Genomic DNA, 18,570 nt, shown 5'->3' with positions numbered 1-18,570 from the left:
GTCTACATTCAGCTCTAAAATTAAACTTCTGAAAGTACAAATCTTACCCTCCCCTCCACTCCCATTTAATAAATTCCCTATCACCTTCAGGATCAAATATAAATTCCTCTGGCATTCAAAGCTCTTCACAACCTAGCTCCTTTCCCACCTTTCCTGTCTTCTTGTATCTTACTCATTCCACCATACTGTGTAATCTAGTCACATGGACTTCCTTGCTGTTATTTACATAAGACACTATCTCCTGACTGCATTTTTATTGGTTCCCTCATGTCTGGAATTCTCTCTCTGCATCTCTATCTCCTGGCATCTTTCAAATCTCTGCTAAAATTCCACCTTCTAGAAGAAGCCTTTCTGGATTCCTCCTTAATGCTAGTGCTTACCCTTTGTTTGCTATCTTCAGTTTGCCCTGTACATACCTTGTTTATACAGAGTTGTCAGCATGTTGTCTCCCCTATTAGAAGAACTCATTAGTGAGCTCCTTAAGAGCAGGGATCATTAGTCAGCCAGTTAGTCAACCAGCATTTATTAAGCACCTAATAGGTACCAGGCACTGTGCTAAGCACTGGGGATACAAATAAAGTTTAAAAAAAAATTAGTCCCAGCTCTCTGGAAGCTCACAGTCTAAGGGAGGAGACAATATGTACATGACCATATACAAACAAGACAGGATAAATTGGAGACAGACTCAGAAGAAAAACACTGTCTTTTGCCTTTCTTTATATCCCTAGCCTTTAGGACAGTGCCTGGTACTTAGTAGGTAATCACTAAGTGTTTATTTACCAACAAATCTGTGACCCTACTTATCCACAATCTGGATCAGTCAAGAAAAACTAAGAAGAAGAGAATATGAACAGATGGATGGGGTGGATGGAGTCCTTGCTTGCAGGGAGTTCACAGTCTAATGGGAGAAAAACATACTTCGAGAAGGAGGCAAAGGGAGCTATTGACCAAGTGATTTGGGACTCTGAATACAAAAAACTTAAAGAAGTGGGTGTGATGGTGTTATTTATGAAATATCCCCTATTAGCTATTTAGCCTCACTATCTCCACTTTTCTTCTGTTGATATGTCCCCTCATCCTCCTTTTTCACTTGAATTTTCCCCAGAGTCAACAGGAAACTCTTCATGGGAGCCTAATAATATGGAATGATGTTTTTCACTCTGAGCTCTGCTGTGCTACAAGATGAACTAACCATTTGTGTTCTGTGGTCTGGTCTCATTTTTTTTGAGGACCAAGCTCTGACTGAATGCCAACATAAACCTTTTTTCAAAATCACGAAGAATAAATCAGTTTACTAATTTCACTATTAAGAGTTTATCAAAGCGAGCATCATTTCAATCCTCCTCTAATCAATTGCCATTTTCTATGTTTATCTCCCCTTCAATTTTTAACACAGAGCTTTGTACACATCAATTTGCCTCATGCTCTTCCTACATATGTTTTAAATTACTTTATCATTGTATAAATTTCACAGCCATTAAAAAGCTCTAATAGCAGAATGGCTGACATGGTGTTAAAAATTGGATTCAATTCCATGGGGTAATAAATTGTGACCTAAATTCAATCTCTCATGGGTGACTGAGGGATACAATGAAAAATTATTGCTTTGTCATTTTTTTACCTAACACAAATATTCCATGCAGGCTAGAAGCCAGGTACAGACAAATGGGCCAAAACCACCACTGGTTATTTTTCAACAGAGGCAGTGGACCAGATTCTTTGATGCTTTGGCTGCTCTGTGATTTCTACTGACAAAGCTCACAAACCCTCTATGTTCTCTCATACTGTGAGATTCTTGACACCATCTCTGAACACTCGGAGTTAGAAGAGACCTGGGAGATTCCCTTATTTTACAAATGACGAGAATGAGTCCAGGGTTTTAAGAGACAGAGGTGAGATTAAAGCCCAGGTCTTCATAACTCCAAATCAGATACAAACTGTGGTCTACACAGTAAATCCTGTCTTAGATCTTTCCTAGCTGTATGACCACAGGCAAGTCATGGAACTGATCTAACTTCCTGAGGTCTTGGTTTCCTTATCTGTAAAATGAGAAGGTTGGACTAGATGACCTCTAATGCCCCTTCTACAATATGCTCCTAATTGATTTAACATTTTAGAGTCTCCATTTCCTCATCTGTGTAAAGAGGATAGCAATGCTTGCACCACCTAAGTTACAGGATTGTTGTGAGGAAAGCATTGTTCTTAAAGGGACAGGAAAATGAGAATGGTTCTTAATTGCTATAATTAGCATTGTCATCATTAACACTATGCTTGCTGCTTTACAGCTTATCCACCAAACTCAAAAGAAATTTTGCTTTTCTTCTTTCAGTATCTGTGGGGCTTTTCACCCTTTCTTGTCCTTCATCCTACATGACTACGTTTCATGGACTTACATATCCACGATACAGCTGCTTATGCTGCTTTTCCTGCATTAGCTGTCGTTACCAACATGTTTCTGCCTGCTTACACCCACCATGTGTCTTCTTATTGCCTTTTGGGGTTATTTGTTATTTTAATTGTTCCAGGAGAGTGGTTTTCCATGATTCATTGCCATGAGGCATCACTGGAAGAATGTCAGAACCTTGAAGGACTGGATTTACTGGATTCACATGGAAGCAGTTTAAAACAATGGAAAGGGCTTTAACCTTAGAGTCAAAAGATCTAGGTGTGAGTGGTGCCTCAAACCTTTGCTAGCTATGTGACCACTCCACTACTGTGAGCCTACTTCCTCTACAAAATGAGGGAAGTGTTTGGGGGAGGGGAATGGAGTAGATAGTTTAATTTCTACATTCTCTTTCAGTTCTAACATTCCATGGTTCTGTGAATCTCTATGGCTGGCAAGCTGCATAGAAGGGAGAAGTCTCATAAGAGAAAGACTCTTTAATTTTTCTGTGAATCATAGCCTACTGACATCATCCATCTGGTGTTCAGCTAATCAGACAAATACCTGGTACCTGGCCAGGTTGAAGCAGAATCTTCTGGGGCTAAAGAAAAAAATCATTCTCAACTTCCGGCTGGCCCAGAGTCATCATTGTGCTAAGCCTAGGGGTTCCCAAAATTGTTGACATTTCACCATGGAGGGCTCCTATCAGAATTACGGTGAGCCTTGAGTAAAATCAAAGTCAAATCTAGTTGCCATCTTTATGGAAAACCATATTAATTTTTCTGGCGATAACAACTGACATTTTAAAGTCCCATGTGACCTAATGGTACAGTGGACCATGAACCAAAAGTCCTAAGAGCTAGGTTCTAATTCTGAGCTCTGCTATTAATTTATTAATTGAATTTTGAATAGATTATTTAACATGACCTCAGTTTCCTCAGTGGTAAAATGTGAGTCTTGAGCCAGCAGCTCCTTAATGTTTAGCACATTCCAGGATTCTCCCCTTTAAGCTGTTTCTGCTCTGTCCATATTTATTCTTTCTTTTCATGGGCAATCCTTGTTTTCAGAATAAGATAAATTATTCATAATACAAAGGGTTTCTTCATTTGACGAAAGGATTCACTACTGGGCTCCTTTAATTAGAGAACATTTAAGGATTTGTCAGAGATCAATTACTATATGACAGGACAATAATACAGTATAAAATAATATATCATAATAATACTGATAGTATAATAATTGCAATAACACACATTTACATAGAATTTTACTCAATGCACAAAGCATTTTTCTCATATTGGTCCTGTAAGATAAACGGTTATTGTTAAGTCATTTTTCAGTCATGCATGTTCAACTCTCTGTGGCCCCATTTGGGGTTTTCTTGGCAGCGACACTAGTGGTTTGCCATTTCCTTCTCCAGATCATTTTACAGATGAAGAAACTGAGGCAAATAGGGTTTAAGTGACTTGCTCAGGGTCATACAGCTAGTAAATGTCTGAGATTAGATTTGAACTCAGTTCTCCCTGACTCTAGGTCCAGCACTCTATTCATTGTACCACCTACCAACTAACTTGTAAATGTGAAAGCTTATTATCCTTATTTTCTGAATAAAGAAACTTAGACTCAAAGGAGTTAAGTGGGATGTGGGTTAGAGCCAGCTCTTACAAGCTTTCAGAGACCACTGTTAAAATTCCAGTATTTATATTTACACCCCAGAAATAGGCTATCACTACAAATCAGGGCTTTATTTATTGTTTTGCTGATTGCCTAGATTTAATAAAGTGCTAATAACGCAGATTAAACTTAAAAAGTATGTATGCATAAGCCCTCCTCCCCCAGAGTCCAGTTGGTAAACATCTACCATGACCCTCCCTGTATTGCTTGTACAAACATTGTTTGAGCTCAGCAGTAATATAGGAGAAGGCTCTGAGAATGAAGTCATCACAGGACTGAAGGCCTAGTAATTGCAGGATTCTGTCCAAAATATTTTACACAGATGCCAGTTATTTAAACTATTATGACTAAAAACTGCACTACAATTTTTAGGACACCTTGGATTTTGTTTCTATGTATATATGTAATTTTCCAGATAGAATGCAAACTCCTTGAAGTGGAACAGGGATTCTTCCCTTCTGTCCTTATATTTCCATTTCCTAGTTCCCATGCCTGGCACGCAGTTGGCACTTAATAAATGTTTACTGATTGATAAAGCACTTTCACATTCTCTACCTCATTTGCTTACCATAGGAATCTTGGGAGTTATTGGGAGTAGGGGCTATTACCTACAGTTTATCTATTAGGAAATTGAAACTCAGAAAATGAAGTGATTTGACCAAGGTCACATGACTAGATCAAGGTAGAGCCAGGAAGCAGGCCTCTTGACTCCATCTACTACCATCATGCTCTTAACAGTCAGAGTGAGGGCTGATACTTCTCCTGAGATGCTCTCCTAGACAGGTCAGTACTTCTAAATGAGGTTTTGATATGTACAGTTTCCTAAATTGTGAGCCAATATTCATACACAATCGATCAATCAAAGAAATATTTATTAAGTGCCAGGCACTGAGCTAAGCACTGGAGAGACAAAAAAGAGGCACAAGATAGTGTCTGCCCTCATGGAGTTCACAATCCAACGGAGGAGATAAGATGTAAACAGACATATAGAAGCAGGCCATCTAGAGAGTAAATAGGAAGTAATTAACAGAGAAAAGGAGCTGGGATTAAGAGGGGTTGAGGAAGGTTTCCTGTGGCAAGTAGGATTTTAGTCGAGGGCACTAATGTCTACATAAATAACCAAGACAATGTTGGATGAGCTCTGAGTAAAGGGGGCATATTAAATCTCCTGACCTGAAGTCAGATCTGACATCTGACTGATCAAGGTTGGGCAAACTCTAAGCTGGGAAACACAGGAAAGTCTTTTAGTGTCCAAAAAAACCTCATGTTATCCAAGAGCAGAAGAAAAACTGGTTAGGGAAACTACATACTGAGATGTTCAAGCTGTTGCCTTCTTCCCCCATGAATTCAAGACTACAGACACATTTTTAACTTCTCATTCTAGAGAGGTCATTGAGAATATCTGGAGGACACACACACACACACGCACACACATATATACTCACACACATGCACAGAGTGAAATAAGTATGTAGACTCTCCAAGAGGAAATACTTATTTGTGCTGGAACTTTTAGAAAGGGAGTGGGCAAATTATGGCCTGAGATTTGGAATGACAGTGATCCCTCCCTCTCACTCCTGGTTTCATGCCTACAGTGCTGGAATCCCAATAGTGATTTGTTCTCCTAGCCCTTTTGGCTTTGCTTCTGGGTACAGGAAGTACAGAACAAAGGAAACCTCTCTAATGATGAGTTCTAAAATAAATGAAATAAATGTACATCTGGCAAAGTCCTTTAGGGGGCTGGGGAGAGAAGGAAGGAGGAGATCAGGTACATTTATTTCCCTCAACTCTATATTTAACAGGCTGAAAAGTATTGTGGGTAACTTGGATTTCTTTGCATAATGAAGGTGAAGAGGAAAAGAGCGTGCCTTTATATGATGTGCAACCAGATGTCCCTTTGGTTAAGAGTTCCTTTTCAGTGGGGATCATTTCATTCTTTTGTCTTGTATCCCAGTGCCTACCACGAGCAACACAGAATAGGTGCTTAATAAATATTTGTTGATTTATTGATGGCCTGCTTTATTTTCTGGAAACCCAAGAATACTCACTAGGAAAGTTTGTGCCTCTAGGGCTCTTTCCTTGAGCTTCATATAGCCTAAAAGACATATCTCTACAAAGGGTGATTCCTGAGAGCAGATGTTTAGTCAAGAAAAAATCTGCAATCTTATTCTGGGCCCAAAGAACCCTCTGCCCCCTTAGAAGAGCCCAAGGAAACTTCCTAGGCTGGGAATAAAATGTCAGTCCATAAAATCTCATATACCATATCAAGGCAATTGGGGGTGAGTTGAATTACAATAGGTTTTGTTTAATAAACCTTCACACCTGGAGTATACAGCTTTTTTTTCCCCAGTCTTTCCACCTCTGTTATCCAAGCAGATTCTCCCAATAATACTACGAAAACCTTAGAGTGGATACTTCAGTGTCGTGAAAAGATCAATTAATTTGGATTCAGAAGCTCTAGGTTCAAATTTGAGCTCTTTATTTAATACTTGTGCAAATGAAGGCAGTGTAGTGTTGTAGAAAGAGTGCTGAGCTTGGAAATGGAAGATTCCATTCTAGCAGGTTCAAATTCTAGCTTTCACACTTATTATCTGCCTTCCTGACACCATGTGCAAAGGCAGAGTACTGGACTTGGAGTCAGAAAATCCTGAGTTCAAAGTGCCTCACACACTTCTTGGCTGTGTGACTTTAAGCAAGTCAAAATCTCTTTGGGCTACAGTCTCCTTATCTAGAAAATCAGGGGACTGGGCTGATGAGCTGTTAAGGTCCCTTCGAGCTCAAAATCTATAATCCCATGACCCTATGACTCAATACTTCAATGACAAGGCAGACCATTAATGAATCAACAAGTATTTGTCAAGCACCTAAAATTTCTTCGAAATCTAAATCTATGATCCTATGGGTCTATTCACTTTTATGGGCCTCAGTCTCCTCATCTGAAAAATAAGTTAAACAAAGCTGTATGTTCCCTTTTAGTTAGATTATGCTCATTTGCCAATTAGGAAAACTGAGATACAGCAGAGATATGTGAATTGTCAGAGGCTGAGAAGCTCATTAGCAGCAGAGGTAAGATTAGAACCTACACCCCTTGATTCTCATTTCCATGTTCCTTTTCTTAGACCATGCTACCAAAATTTCTAGGGCCAGGCCACTCTACCAGTGAGCAGTTACATCATCTTGTCTTACTTGTGCTGAAGGCACAGGGAGGGACTTGCCACAGCTGGCTATACCATCTGGAGTGAGGCAAGCATCTTAACAGTCCCTCTATACAGATGGGCAGCAAGCTTTCTCCTTTCCAAAAAGTCATTCACCCAAAGTCTCTGGCTTTATCCCTTGGCTATTGAATAAATGGAGCTTGTCACGTCCACAAACAGCTGCCCTCATATTGCAGTCCAAATTCCATTTCTCATTTCTGATACTTAGAAAATCATGTCCCAAATGTCGTGAAGACCATTTTGACTGATTCCATCAGTCGACTCTAGCAAAGGTAACTCTTACTACTTGTTAGAGAATTCTCATTTCAACTCCAGCTACAGAAAGCTGCTTTCCATGGCTTCAGATACCAGGAAACATACCTTTCCTCCTCCTGTTGTTGTTAATGTTGTTTTTAGCAATTATTGGCCCATTTTATTCCTTCAAACTCTCCAAGTTCATTAACACTCAGTCACTCCAGACAGAATGAAAAGTGCCGCTGAAAACTGCAATGTTTATATACATTAGAACTGGAGCATATCAGACTTAGCGGGCTAGGCCAATCCTGAACTCAAATACAAAACTGAGTCAACAGCATCTGCAAAAATGGTCATCAAGCATCTGTCTGAGAATCTCCAGTGACAGAGAGTTTATTTAGGTAACCCCCTCTACTTTTAATTAAATTCCATAAACATTTATTAAGTGTTTACTACATACAAGACACTTTGCTAGCCATTAGGGATTTGGGGAGCAGATCTGTGACTTCATCAATTCAGATCAGCATCTACTGTCTTGGAGAGTTATGAGAGGTTAAATGACTAGTCCAGGGTCACACAGCACTTGTCAGTGGTAGGACCTGAACCTGAGTCTCTTAGACACCAAGATCAGTTCTCTATCCACTACTCCATGCTGCCTCTCAGATGATTTTAAAATTAACAATTTTTAAAATTGTTTTTAAATTTTTTAAACTAGAATTTAGAATTTTTAAAAATAGAAATATTGTGATGAATTCCACTTTATATGTGATAAGTTTAAAATGCTACTTGGGATATCTAGGTCCAGAAGATGATTGCTAAAGTAAAGTTACAGTTCACGTAAGAGATTAGGACTAAGATAGATAGATCTGGGGCCTCACTGGCATGGAGAGGATAATCGATCACTTAGATTCCAGAAAGTATAAAGAAAATTCTAAAGGGCTCAGTGTGGAACCTTGCTCTTACAAGGCAGGACACAGATGACATTCTAGCAGAGAAACTGAGAATGGAGGGAATGATGAAGATACGGCAGTGTCTCAGAAGTCAAGTAAGGAAAGATTTCTCAAAAGGGAGACGTGGTTGATAATGTCAAAAGTTTCAGAAAAGTCACGAAGAGAAAATATCAGTGATTTTTTTTTTGTTCCAATTATGAAACCATTAGTAACTTCAAAGCAGTTTCGGTCAAGTGATGGGATTGAAAACCAAACGCCAGTTCTATTAAAGCAACCTATGTTAGGTGAAGTAGTGGACAGTAGTGGGCCCTGGAGTCAGGAAAACCTGAATTCAAATCCAGCTTCCTAGCTGTGTGACCCTGGAAAATGTTGATTAACCACGTTTCCCTCAGTTTCCTCATCTATAAAATGAATGGGAAAAGTAAATGGCAAACCCCTCCTGTATCCTTGCCAGGAAAACATCGAATGGGGTCACAAAAGGTCGGACACAATTGAAAAATAACTGAACAACATTAATGGTCACATCACACTGGTAACCAGCAATGAGCTTACAGTTCACTATAATTCCTATTTTTTTTTTAAATATAGGAAAGACTTTCAAGCCATGTCCTTCCCATCTTGTATTTGTGTGATTGATATTTTTGAACCCAATGGTCAGATTTCACTTAAGGTTTTTATTAAGCTTGTTTTGTTTAAATCAGAAGCCATTAAAGGGGAAAGTAAGAGGAGGAGAGAAAAAGCAACTTAAATGGATTTTAAAATGTTTTCTTTTTTTTGGTGACATGTTAATTAGTTTATTCTGGAGAACAGTAAGCTATTTTATCTGAGTGGGCTAAAATTATTTTTTTTGAAGCAGGGAGGAATAGTTAATGGGGCCACTTGGCCAAGTTTCTGAACATTTGCCTTATTCTGACTTCACTCCAATGGAAACGAATGAAACATCTGGTTGCTTCCAGGGATTTTCCACAGATGGTATATTTCCTTGCCCAGCTTGGACAATTAGAAAGTAGGAGAACTATCCCTATAGTTCAGCTGAATCAGGTAGACTAGATATCTACTACAGTAACTAGCAACTAGTAATTCAGAAAGCAACCTTGGAGAAAAACATGATCTCATGTCAGAGAGACTATCAGGTGACTGTGTGTGGTTATAGTAGATATACATACAACCAGTATCTAGTCTCTACACCCCAAAGAGGACAGCGCTGCCAATCTTCTCTTACATACATACCCTTTAGGATGTATATTGCCTTTTTACGACTAGTATTTCCTTTTAAGTTGCCCTCTGGAAGGGAGGGCACAATAAGAAGTGTGATTGGTCCAACGATAGCTTTGGAAACTAATGGTAGGAGCACAGAGTCATAAAATAATATAGTCATACCATTTGACCTAGAAAGAATGTTTGAAATTATCCAGTCCAATCCCATCATTTTTGCATAAATACAGCATTTCACAGCTGAAAGGTACCTCAGTGGACAATGAACGCAATTCATGTCTAAGAAAGAATTCCTTTTCTAATATGGCCATCTTATGATTCAATTTTTACCTGAAGAAATCAACATTGAAGAGGGACCTGCCACTTCTGGAGGCATTCCATTCTTCTTTTGTATCACTCTAAAGGTTGGGAAGATTTTCTTACAAATTTTCCTTTTTTCAATTGCTATCCAATGCTTCTTATGTTCTCCTCAAAGGACCGACAGATTCAGTTTAATTTGTTTTCCAGGTGAAAAGTCTTTTAAATACCAGTCTGTCCCCTCTAAGTCTCTTCTCCAGTCTAAATGCTCCCAGCTTCTTCAGTCAGTCCTTCTCTAGACCCTTTTCCATCCTAGTTGTCATACTCTAGGCATTCTTGAGATTATTAATTTCCTTCCTAAAATGTGCCACCTAGACCTGCACATGATATCCCAGATGTGGTTTGACTCTCACTTCCTTTGTCCTGGAAACTGGGCCTCTCTCAACCTAGCATGAGAAAATGCAGATAAGAAAATGAAAGCCCATCTAGCTAAGTAAACAGTATAAAGTCACAGAATGCATGACATAGTATGGAAACATCACTGGATTTGGATTCTGGATCAAGTCAGGACTTTGCTACTTTCTTTAGAAAAGTCACCTCCTTTCTACCATACAGCCTTCTTATCTGTTTAAATAAGGGGGTTGGACTATATCAGGGATTCTTAACCTGGAGTCAGTGAATTGGTTTATATTTTATTTAAATATTTGGATAACAATATTTCAATATAATCAATTTCATTTGTAATCCTATGTATTTTATTTTATGCATTCAAAAACATTGTTCCAAGAAAAAGGGTGATGTAAGAGATTAAGAACTCCTAGGCTAGAGAGAGGAATATGAGGATCTCTCCCAACTCTAATATTTTATGATCATATTTTGCTAGCTATGGCCCTCCATGGTTATTACCCAAAAGAGTCAGAATTTGAGTCCAGTTCTTAAAAGGGAAAGTGGAGGGAGCACTAATCTAGGAGGTGAGGAAGAGAAAAGAAAGGAGGGGCAGCCCATTAAAAGTTGCTGCTGCTATGGTGGATAATATCCAAGTGGACCACTGGCAAAAGAGATCTGAGGTGAAGGGCGGAAAAGAGATTAGAAGGAGTAAAGGGATCTAGGATTTTCAGCTAAGAGGTCAACCACTGATTGCTCTTACTGGGAAATTCTTTGTGATTATAGCTTCCCCATGCAGACTGGGATTAGGGACAAACTTCTGGCTATAATAGAAAGGTATTATAATGCCCTGAGCATCTGGAACAACTCATCTCCACTACACACACTACATCCCAGTAGGGCTTTTGTTAATCTGCAAATTTCCCAGCTCCCTTTCTGCAAACTGCTGTCTCTGTTTCCCTGGGATACCATGTGTGGTTAAATTCTTCCCCTCTCCCCCCCAACCTAACTGCTTTCCCTGCTGATGAGGTGCAGTCTGAGGCAGGCAATTTCCAATTGCAAATAATTTACACTTGACAAAAATAACCAGGGTCTCAGCAGAAAATAAACGATCTCGGAGTTTTCAGCCTCTATCTTTGGCTGCGGGGAATATGTTTTATGTATTCTCCTCAGTAGCCATTTAAAAATGTCAGCATTTAAAATTCTTTTGATTGAAGCTTCAATCCTTTCCACTCTAACCCATGAGGGAGACTGTTGCTTTAATTATATTCGACTAGCATCATATCAGTGGAAGTTGGGGTTTTGTTGTATTGAACACAATGGCAACAAAGAGCCCTATATATGTAGATATATGTATATATCTGCATATATATTTTCCCCCAACTCTTCATTTAGTGAAAAATGAAAGAATTTCTAAGCTAAAACTACAGCTCCTTGTTACACTGAAGTAAATTTTGGTGTCATGGCTTCCAGAAGTGAACACGATCTCCCTGTGCGGTGTAATTACATCTTAGCTTTCTGCAGAAGAATAGTTTATAGCTTAAATGCTATTAATTGTAAGCCGTTTTGTTCCACAGGAAGTTGTTCATTGATAACTACCCAATTAGGGTTATTTTGCAATTAGTCTATTCACAGTAAATTTATTGCAACAGGAGTCGTCTGTGGAGCAGCAAATTAAAGAGTTGTTGGGTCTGCATATGCAAGGACTCTCGAATGCCAATCTTATTAAAGAGTTTATAGCTCTCTGGAGAATTCTGCCATGTTGATTAATAGAGCAAAGGTCTTGAGATGAGTCCCAGGCAAACTACCTTGACAGAGAATACCCAATAAGTGAGATCCTTTCAACTTTCATTCATGGACCTGCACTTGTACACATGGCTGTTGAGATGTGTAAGATAGCTACCTTGGAATAATGTGGTACCTGTAGCTGCATGGGATAAGCAAGCAGGGATACCATTTCCATACCCAAAGACTTCCCTTCACACCCCCAGGTGAAAAAAAAGTCTAATACCCAGTAACACATAAACCAGTAGATCTGCACCTTAAAACATGAACCAAGTCTCTGTAAGCAGCTGATTTAAAACTCAAGTTCCCCTTGGTTTTAAGTAGAAATATGTTCCAGCAAAACAAAGTAAATGTACATAAAACAGGCTTTTCTGTAGAGGAAAAGTCATGAGACAAACAATAGGAAAGTCCTTTGATTCCAAGAGGGGACAAAACGCAGGACCTTTGTTGGACCCTATGATGCAATAAGGAGCAAAAGTGATCACAAAACCTTTCCCACTAAACAGAAATCCGCAATACCAGGAAATACCTTCCCATTGATAAAGTCTGAATTGGTTTCCTTTTTTGTTGCTGTTCACTTGTTTCAGTTGTGTTCAACTCTTCACGACCTCATTTGGGGTTTTCTTGGCAAAGATACTGGCGTGGTTTGCAATTTCCTTCTCCAGTTCATTTTATTTTATTTTACAGATGAGGAACTGAGGTAAACAGGGTTAAGTGACTTGCCCAAGGTCATAGTAAATATCTGAGATTTGAACTTGGGAAGAGGAGTCTTCCCGACTTCCTGATGGCGTGCCCAGAACTCTATCCACTGTACTACCTGGCTGCCTTGACTGCCAATGACAAAAGGGTCAACTGAGCCAAGGGAGTGCAACCATTTGGGACTAAGGACCATACTGTTTGCCTCACCAGCACAGTGCTCTGACTAACTCAGCTAAGAAACCTCAATGTTAATGATTCAGAAGACTCACATGAAAAGTGATGTTTCTTCTCCTGCACTAAAGTCATCTGAAACATGTCACTTCCAATCTAGGAACCAAGAGATAAATGACTAAGTCTCACTAAATCTTAGTCTTAGTATGTTCAAGAGAACACAAGGAAAATACTTGGCTAGATCAGAAATTCAGCTGTCTTGGGGAAAACAAAACAAACAAAACCTAGTTTTCCAGTTGACTTATTTCCTGAAATCCAAAGGTCAGGTTGGCATTCTCTCTGTTGGTCGATGAGCCCGTCTACATTCATTGCATAATTTTTATCTCCATTACATACACGTAGTCAGCTCTATCCACATGTGAAGCTGCCTAGAATCCTTCCAGGGAGTTTATTCGAGTTTTCAAGTATTCTACGTCCATGTTCCAAATGACTTATCAGCCTAGACTGGGGAAATTTGCTGTTAGTTTATCCCATCACTGGAGGAGAACTGTGACATTTCATAGTAAAAATATGCAAGTAGCAAAGAGGAATCTATTATTCTGGCCAACTAACTCAAGGGAAACTAGAAAGAATTATCTCTACCCCACAGAATAAAGGGTGATCAGCAGAGTGGGCCTACCACAAAATAGTGTCATCCTTGAATCTTTTTTTCTTCACCTCAAATATCCAATCAGTTTACAAATGTCATCATCTTGACCTCCATAATATCATTTGTATCAGACCCATTTTCTCTGCTCACATGGTATAAATATCTTTATGGTACTCTCCTACTCAATAAACTCTCCTGGTTCTTTGCTCTTCTAGGATCAAACATAAACTCTTCTGTTTGGCATTTAAAGTCCTTCACCACATGGCCTCAACCAACTTTTCCAGCCACATTATATATTATTCCTCTTAACAACTCTACATTTAGTTAAATTGGTCTTCTTATTGTTCCTTACATATAAGATTCTGTTTCTAGCCTCGTATCTTTATACTGGCCATCTCTGCCTGGAGTGATCTCTCTCCTCATCTCTGCCACTGGCATTGTCTGATATCCTTCAAATCTTAGCTCAGCTGCCACTCTACATGTAGCCTTTCCTTATTCCCCTAATTTTTAGCATGTCCAATACCACCACTAAATTATCTTTTTATATATTTTGCATTTATGTACATAGGTATATGTTGTTTACTCTGACAAAATGTAAATTCTTTGAGGTCAGAGATTTTTCATATGCGTTTTTGTATTCCCAGTACCTCCTAATACTATATGCCTGGCACACAGAAGTGGCTCAGTAAAGAATTATTAATTGATTGATTGATAATCCTAACACTTTCATTCATCTTACATCAATGGTGATGGATTGGTCAATCAGCATTATTCCAGTCATTAAAACCATCCAATAATGCTGGTGGAAGGAGTAAGAGGATGTGGTCTCATTTTAAATTAGGATTTTTCATGTGCCTTATTGTGTTTCTAGGGTCCTGTAAATAGCAGATTCCAGTATGTAGGCCTTACAAATACGGTGTCCATAAGCATTACTTCAGGCAACATAAGATTAAAATATAATGAGAAGTTTGAGTCTTGTGCTCTTCAAGAGTTTACAATATTAAACATTGTATTAATATGAAATTAAATATTAAAAGTCCTGGTATATCACACACATATATATATACACATACATACATATATATATATACACATATCTTGGTAATAGGAATGTCATGTTATAGTGACTGTTATTGAATTTTCCTAAGAGGTTAGCACAGAAGTTGGCACTCAGGAAATTCTTGTGTCATGAACAAATAAATGAGCCAAACTAAAGTTGGAGCCTCAACATGTTTATAGGATTTTTGCAGCTCAAATGCAAAATTATTGCACAAACAATTTGAACCCAAAGCGGCAAAGTGAACATTACGGGCATTGGCTGCTCAGTGGAAAAAAACAATGAGATTGGGAATAAGGGGAAACCATTATGATTCAGAGAAAACATCTCCCTTTCCAAACCCTCTGCTAGCCAATGACTTACCTTCAAGGGAACAGAAGCGCGTTACTTTCTCTGGCATTAGCTTCCCCACCTTGTGTTGACAATATATCTCGGCAATCTCCTGGCGACATTGCTTGGACTTGGACCGGGACAGAGCTGAGATGGCTTCCTTGCCAGAGATGTCGCACCTTGGCAGCTGGTCATACTTGAGTTCAGGGGAACCAGCCCCATTCTTCCTGGTATGGGGTTGCTTGGAGGACTTAGGGCTTGCCTTGGCTGCACTGCTGTTCTGGGCAGCTTGATTGCTATACTGCATGGCTTCATTAGAGCTTTTTCCCAGGAGTGAATTCTCCTTTGCTTTTTCCTCCTGCTCTAGTTTCTTCTTCAACTGTTCCTTCTGCTTACTCAGTGACTTCTTTCCCAGGTCTGGCTGGTGCTTCTGTCTCTGAGTCCTTGGGGCAAAGTTACTGTTATCAATATTTTCAAAGTCTTTTGGCACTGAGTTTTCATTGTTGCTGTCTGTCCTCATTTTCTCCTTGGGACGGTGAGAAAAATATCCATCCTATAAAGAGTGGGAAATAAAACAGAAGTATTTACATAAGTGTATGACTAACAGGACAGGTTATGGTAAAAAGAACATAGGACTGAGTGAATGAAAGGAAGAATTTTAGTTCAGGTTTTGCTATTAACTAGCTTTGTGACTTAGACACTCTGGACTTCAAATCCTCCAAATGTAAAACGAAAGGGTTAGATTAGATTAACAGTTTTCAAACTTCATTCATTCATTCATTCTTTCATTCATTCATTCATTCCCACACCACAGCATTCCTTCCCAAGAGGGATCTTGGCACATTGAATGTTTAGACTAGTAACAAAGAATTTGGAGGTAAAAGGGACTCTAGACCCACAACCCAGGCCTTGGGATTCAAGTCAACAAGTACTTATTAGGCACTTATTATGTGCTAATCACTAGGTAAGCAGAAAATCTAGCCCTACCTGCAAGCAGTTTCCATTCTAATGAGGGAAGATAACACATAAAAGAAAGCTGAAAAGGAGAGAGAGCAAGGAAGTGAGCAGGGCAGAAGGCAAGGGAGGATCAAAGTATAGCCTGGAGAAATTCTGCCTCTTCTTTCCTCCCTCTACATTTGCCTGGGACTCATGGTAGAGGAGGCAACTTTGTCCTTCTGAGGGATAGGGCAATTGTGACATTTCTGATGCCAAGTTGGGAAGCCTTGGCAACAGACTGAATTTGGAAGCAAGGGCTGAGGAATGTGGAAGCTTAGCACTATGGGAAGGGGTTTTGTGAAATTTGAACATCACTGGACTAGACAGTCTCCAAGGACCCTTTGAGATGCATGCTTATCTCAATTAGACCATTGTGAACAGGGGGTCTACAACATATCATTCAAACTACAAGTTCAAGTTCCATCATAAAATACTGTAGATCTGAGTCAGCAGAAATGTGATTCCAAAAAAGAATTCCATATTATACACAATATATATGTATGTATTACATATATCATTACCTTTATGGAACAGGCACACATATACAATGTATCAAAAAACAAGCTTTGCCAACGGTAGGGAAACTTGGAGCAATGAAAAGAACGTTGGATTTGAAGAGGTCTTCATTTTGAAATACACTTGCTACCCACATGATCTTGGACAACTCCCGGAGGAATCTTGCCCTAGAGAAAATAACTTATATTCTCTAGACCTCACTTTCTTCATTTGAAAAATGAGGGAGTTGGATCATTGACAAGGGAGAGAGGCAAACACAAAAGATGAAATAGAGAACATCAATTATATGAAATTAAAAAGCTTTTACACTGAGAAAATCAACACTATCAGAATAAGAAAGAAGTCAATTGGGAAATAATCTTTTCATCAAATATCTTGGATAAGGCTCATATTCAAGATATATAGGGAACTAGCACAGATGTATAAGACTAAAAGCCATTTCCTAATGGATAACAGGCCAAAACATAAATAAACAGTTCTCAAAAGAATTGTAAACTATTATAAGTATGTAAAATATCGTGCCAGATTACTACTAATAAGAAAATTTCAAATCAAAACAACTGTTTCACTTCATGCCCCACAAACTGGCAAAGAGGATGGAAGAAGGAAACAATCAGTTTTGGAGTGGTGGTATTAACATACCAATACGTTGTCATGGTAGAACTATGAACTGACCCAGATATTGTTGTTATTCAGTTGTTTCAGTTGTGTCCAACTCATCATTATCCCATCTGGGGTTTTCTTGGCAGAGACACCTCGAGTGCTTTGCTACTTCCTTCTCCAGCTCATTTTACAGATGAAGAAACTGATGTAAACAGGGTTAACTGACTTTCCCAGGGTCATAAAACTAGCAAGTGTCTGAGGCTGGATCTGAATTCAGCTTTGCCTGACTCCAGGTCTAGTACTCTACCTATCACATGAAAAGCAATTTGAAATTTTGGTAAGAAGGTCCCAGAGATAACACAAGTAGGCATATATCCCCAAAAGGTAAAAACAAACAAAAATATAAAGAAAAAGTGTTACCAACAACAATATATTTATAGCAGGGGAAGGGAATAAGCATTTATATAGTACCTACTATGTGCCAGACACTGTGCTATTCATTTACACGGTACCTTATAGGTGTTATTATTTTCCTCATTTTACAGTTGAGGAAACTGAATCAAACAGAGGTTAAGTGACTTGCCCAAGGTCACACAGCAGGTAAATGTCTGAGGTTTGGTTTGAACTCAGGTTTTCCTGACCTTATTACTCTTTGTGTGAGTGTCTGTGTGTGTGTGTGTGTGTCGGGGTTGCGGTTGCTACCAGTTGTATCTTTTTATAGCAATTTTTTTTTTTAGTACCAAAGAACTAGAAACAAAATAGATACCCAATGACTGGGTAACAGCTAAACAAATTTATCGTCCATTAATTTAATGGCATATTTTACTGCACTATAAAAAAAACAATGTATATGAAAAATACAGAGAAGCCTGGGAAGACATATGAACTGATACAATGCAAAATAAGAAGAACCAGAAACATAACAGACACAATGATTACAACAACGTAAATAGAAAGAACAGCAAAAATCTAAGCTGAGCAAGATAGCATTATAATGACCAGTTTTCACCCTGAAGAAAAGTTACAAAAATTACACACACCCCATTCTTTTCTTTTTCAAGAGATGGGGCATGGGTAGAAGGAATGGTTTTATCAGACTTCCTTAGTATGTTGGTTATTTTTGCTAAGCTACTCTCTTCTCCTCTTTCTTTTTATATACTTTAAGGGATGGCTCTTTGGGTAGGGAAAGGGGAGGGGATATGCTGAGAATACTGTGTGAAAAGACATTGATAATTTTCAAAAAAAAATTAAATGAAAGAATTAGTTGGACTAGATAGCTTAAGTTACCTTCCGGCTAAGAGGAAGATATTCAATATAATTACTTCAAATGCATTCAATTCACAAATTTTTCTTCCTTCTTTCATTATATTCTCATTAATCATATAAGTTAAATCTATTCCTTCTTCTCCCTC

At 38.7% G+C, this 18,570-nt stretch overlaps 1 protein-coding gene across 1 annotated transcript in view; it reads right to left on the bottom strand.

The window, feature by feature from the left end:
- The window catches only part of XYLT1 (xylosyltransferase 1), a 422,682-nt gene that overhangs the window by 184,825 nt on the left and 219,287 nt on the right, over positions 1 to 18,570 (bottom strand). The window contains exon 3 of the mRNA XM_072598097.1: positions 15,077 to 15,596. Coding sequence (XP_072454198.1) covers positions 15,077 to 15,596 — 520 coding nt within the window. The remainder of the gene's footprint in view (positions 1 to 15,076; positions 15,597 to 18,570) is intronic.

The sequence above is a fragment of the Notamacropus eugenii genome, chromosome 3 (assembly GCF_028372415.1).
Source record: "Notamacropus eugenii isolate mMacEug1 chromosome 3, mMacEug1.pri_v2, whole genome shotgun sequence".
Lineage (NCBI taxonomy): Eukaryota > Metazoa > Chordata > Mammalia > Diprotodontia > Macropodidae > Notamacropus > Notamacropus eugenii.
This window is presented reverse-complemented; position numbering and strand designations above follow the sequence as displayed.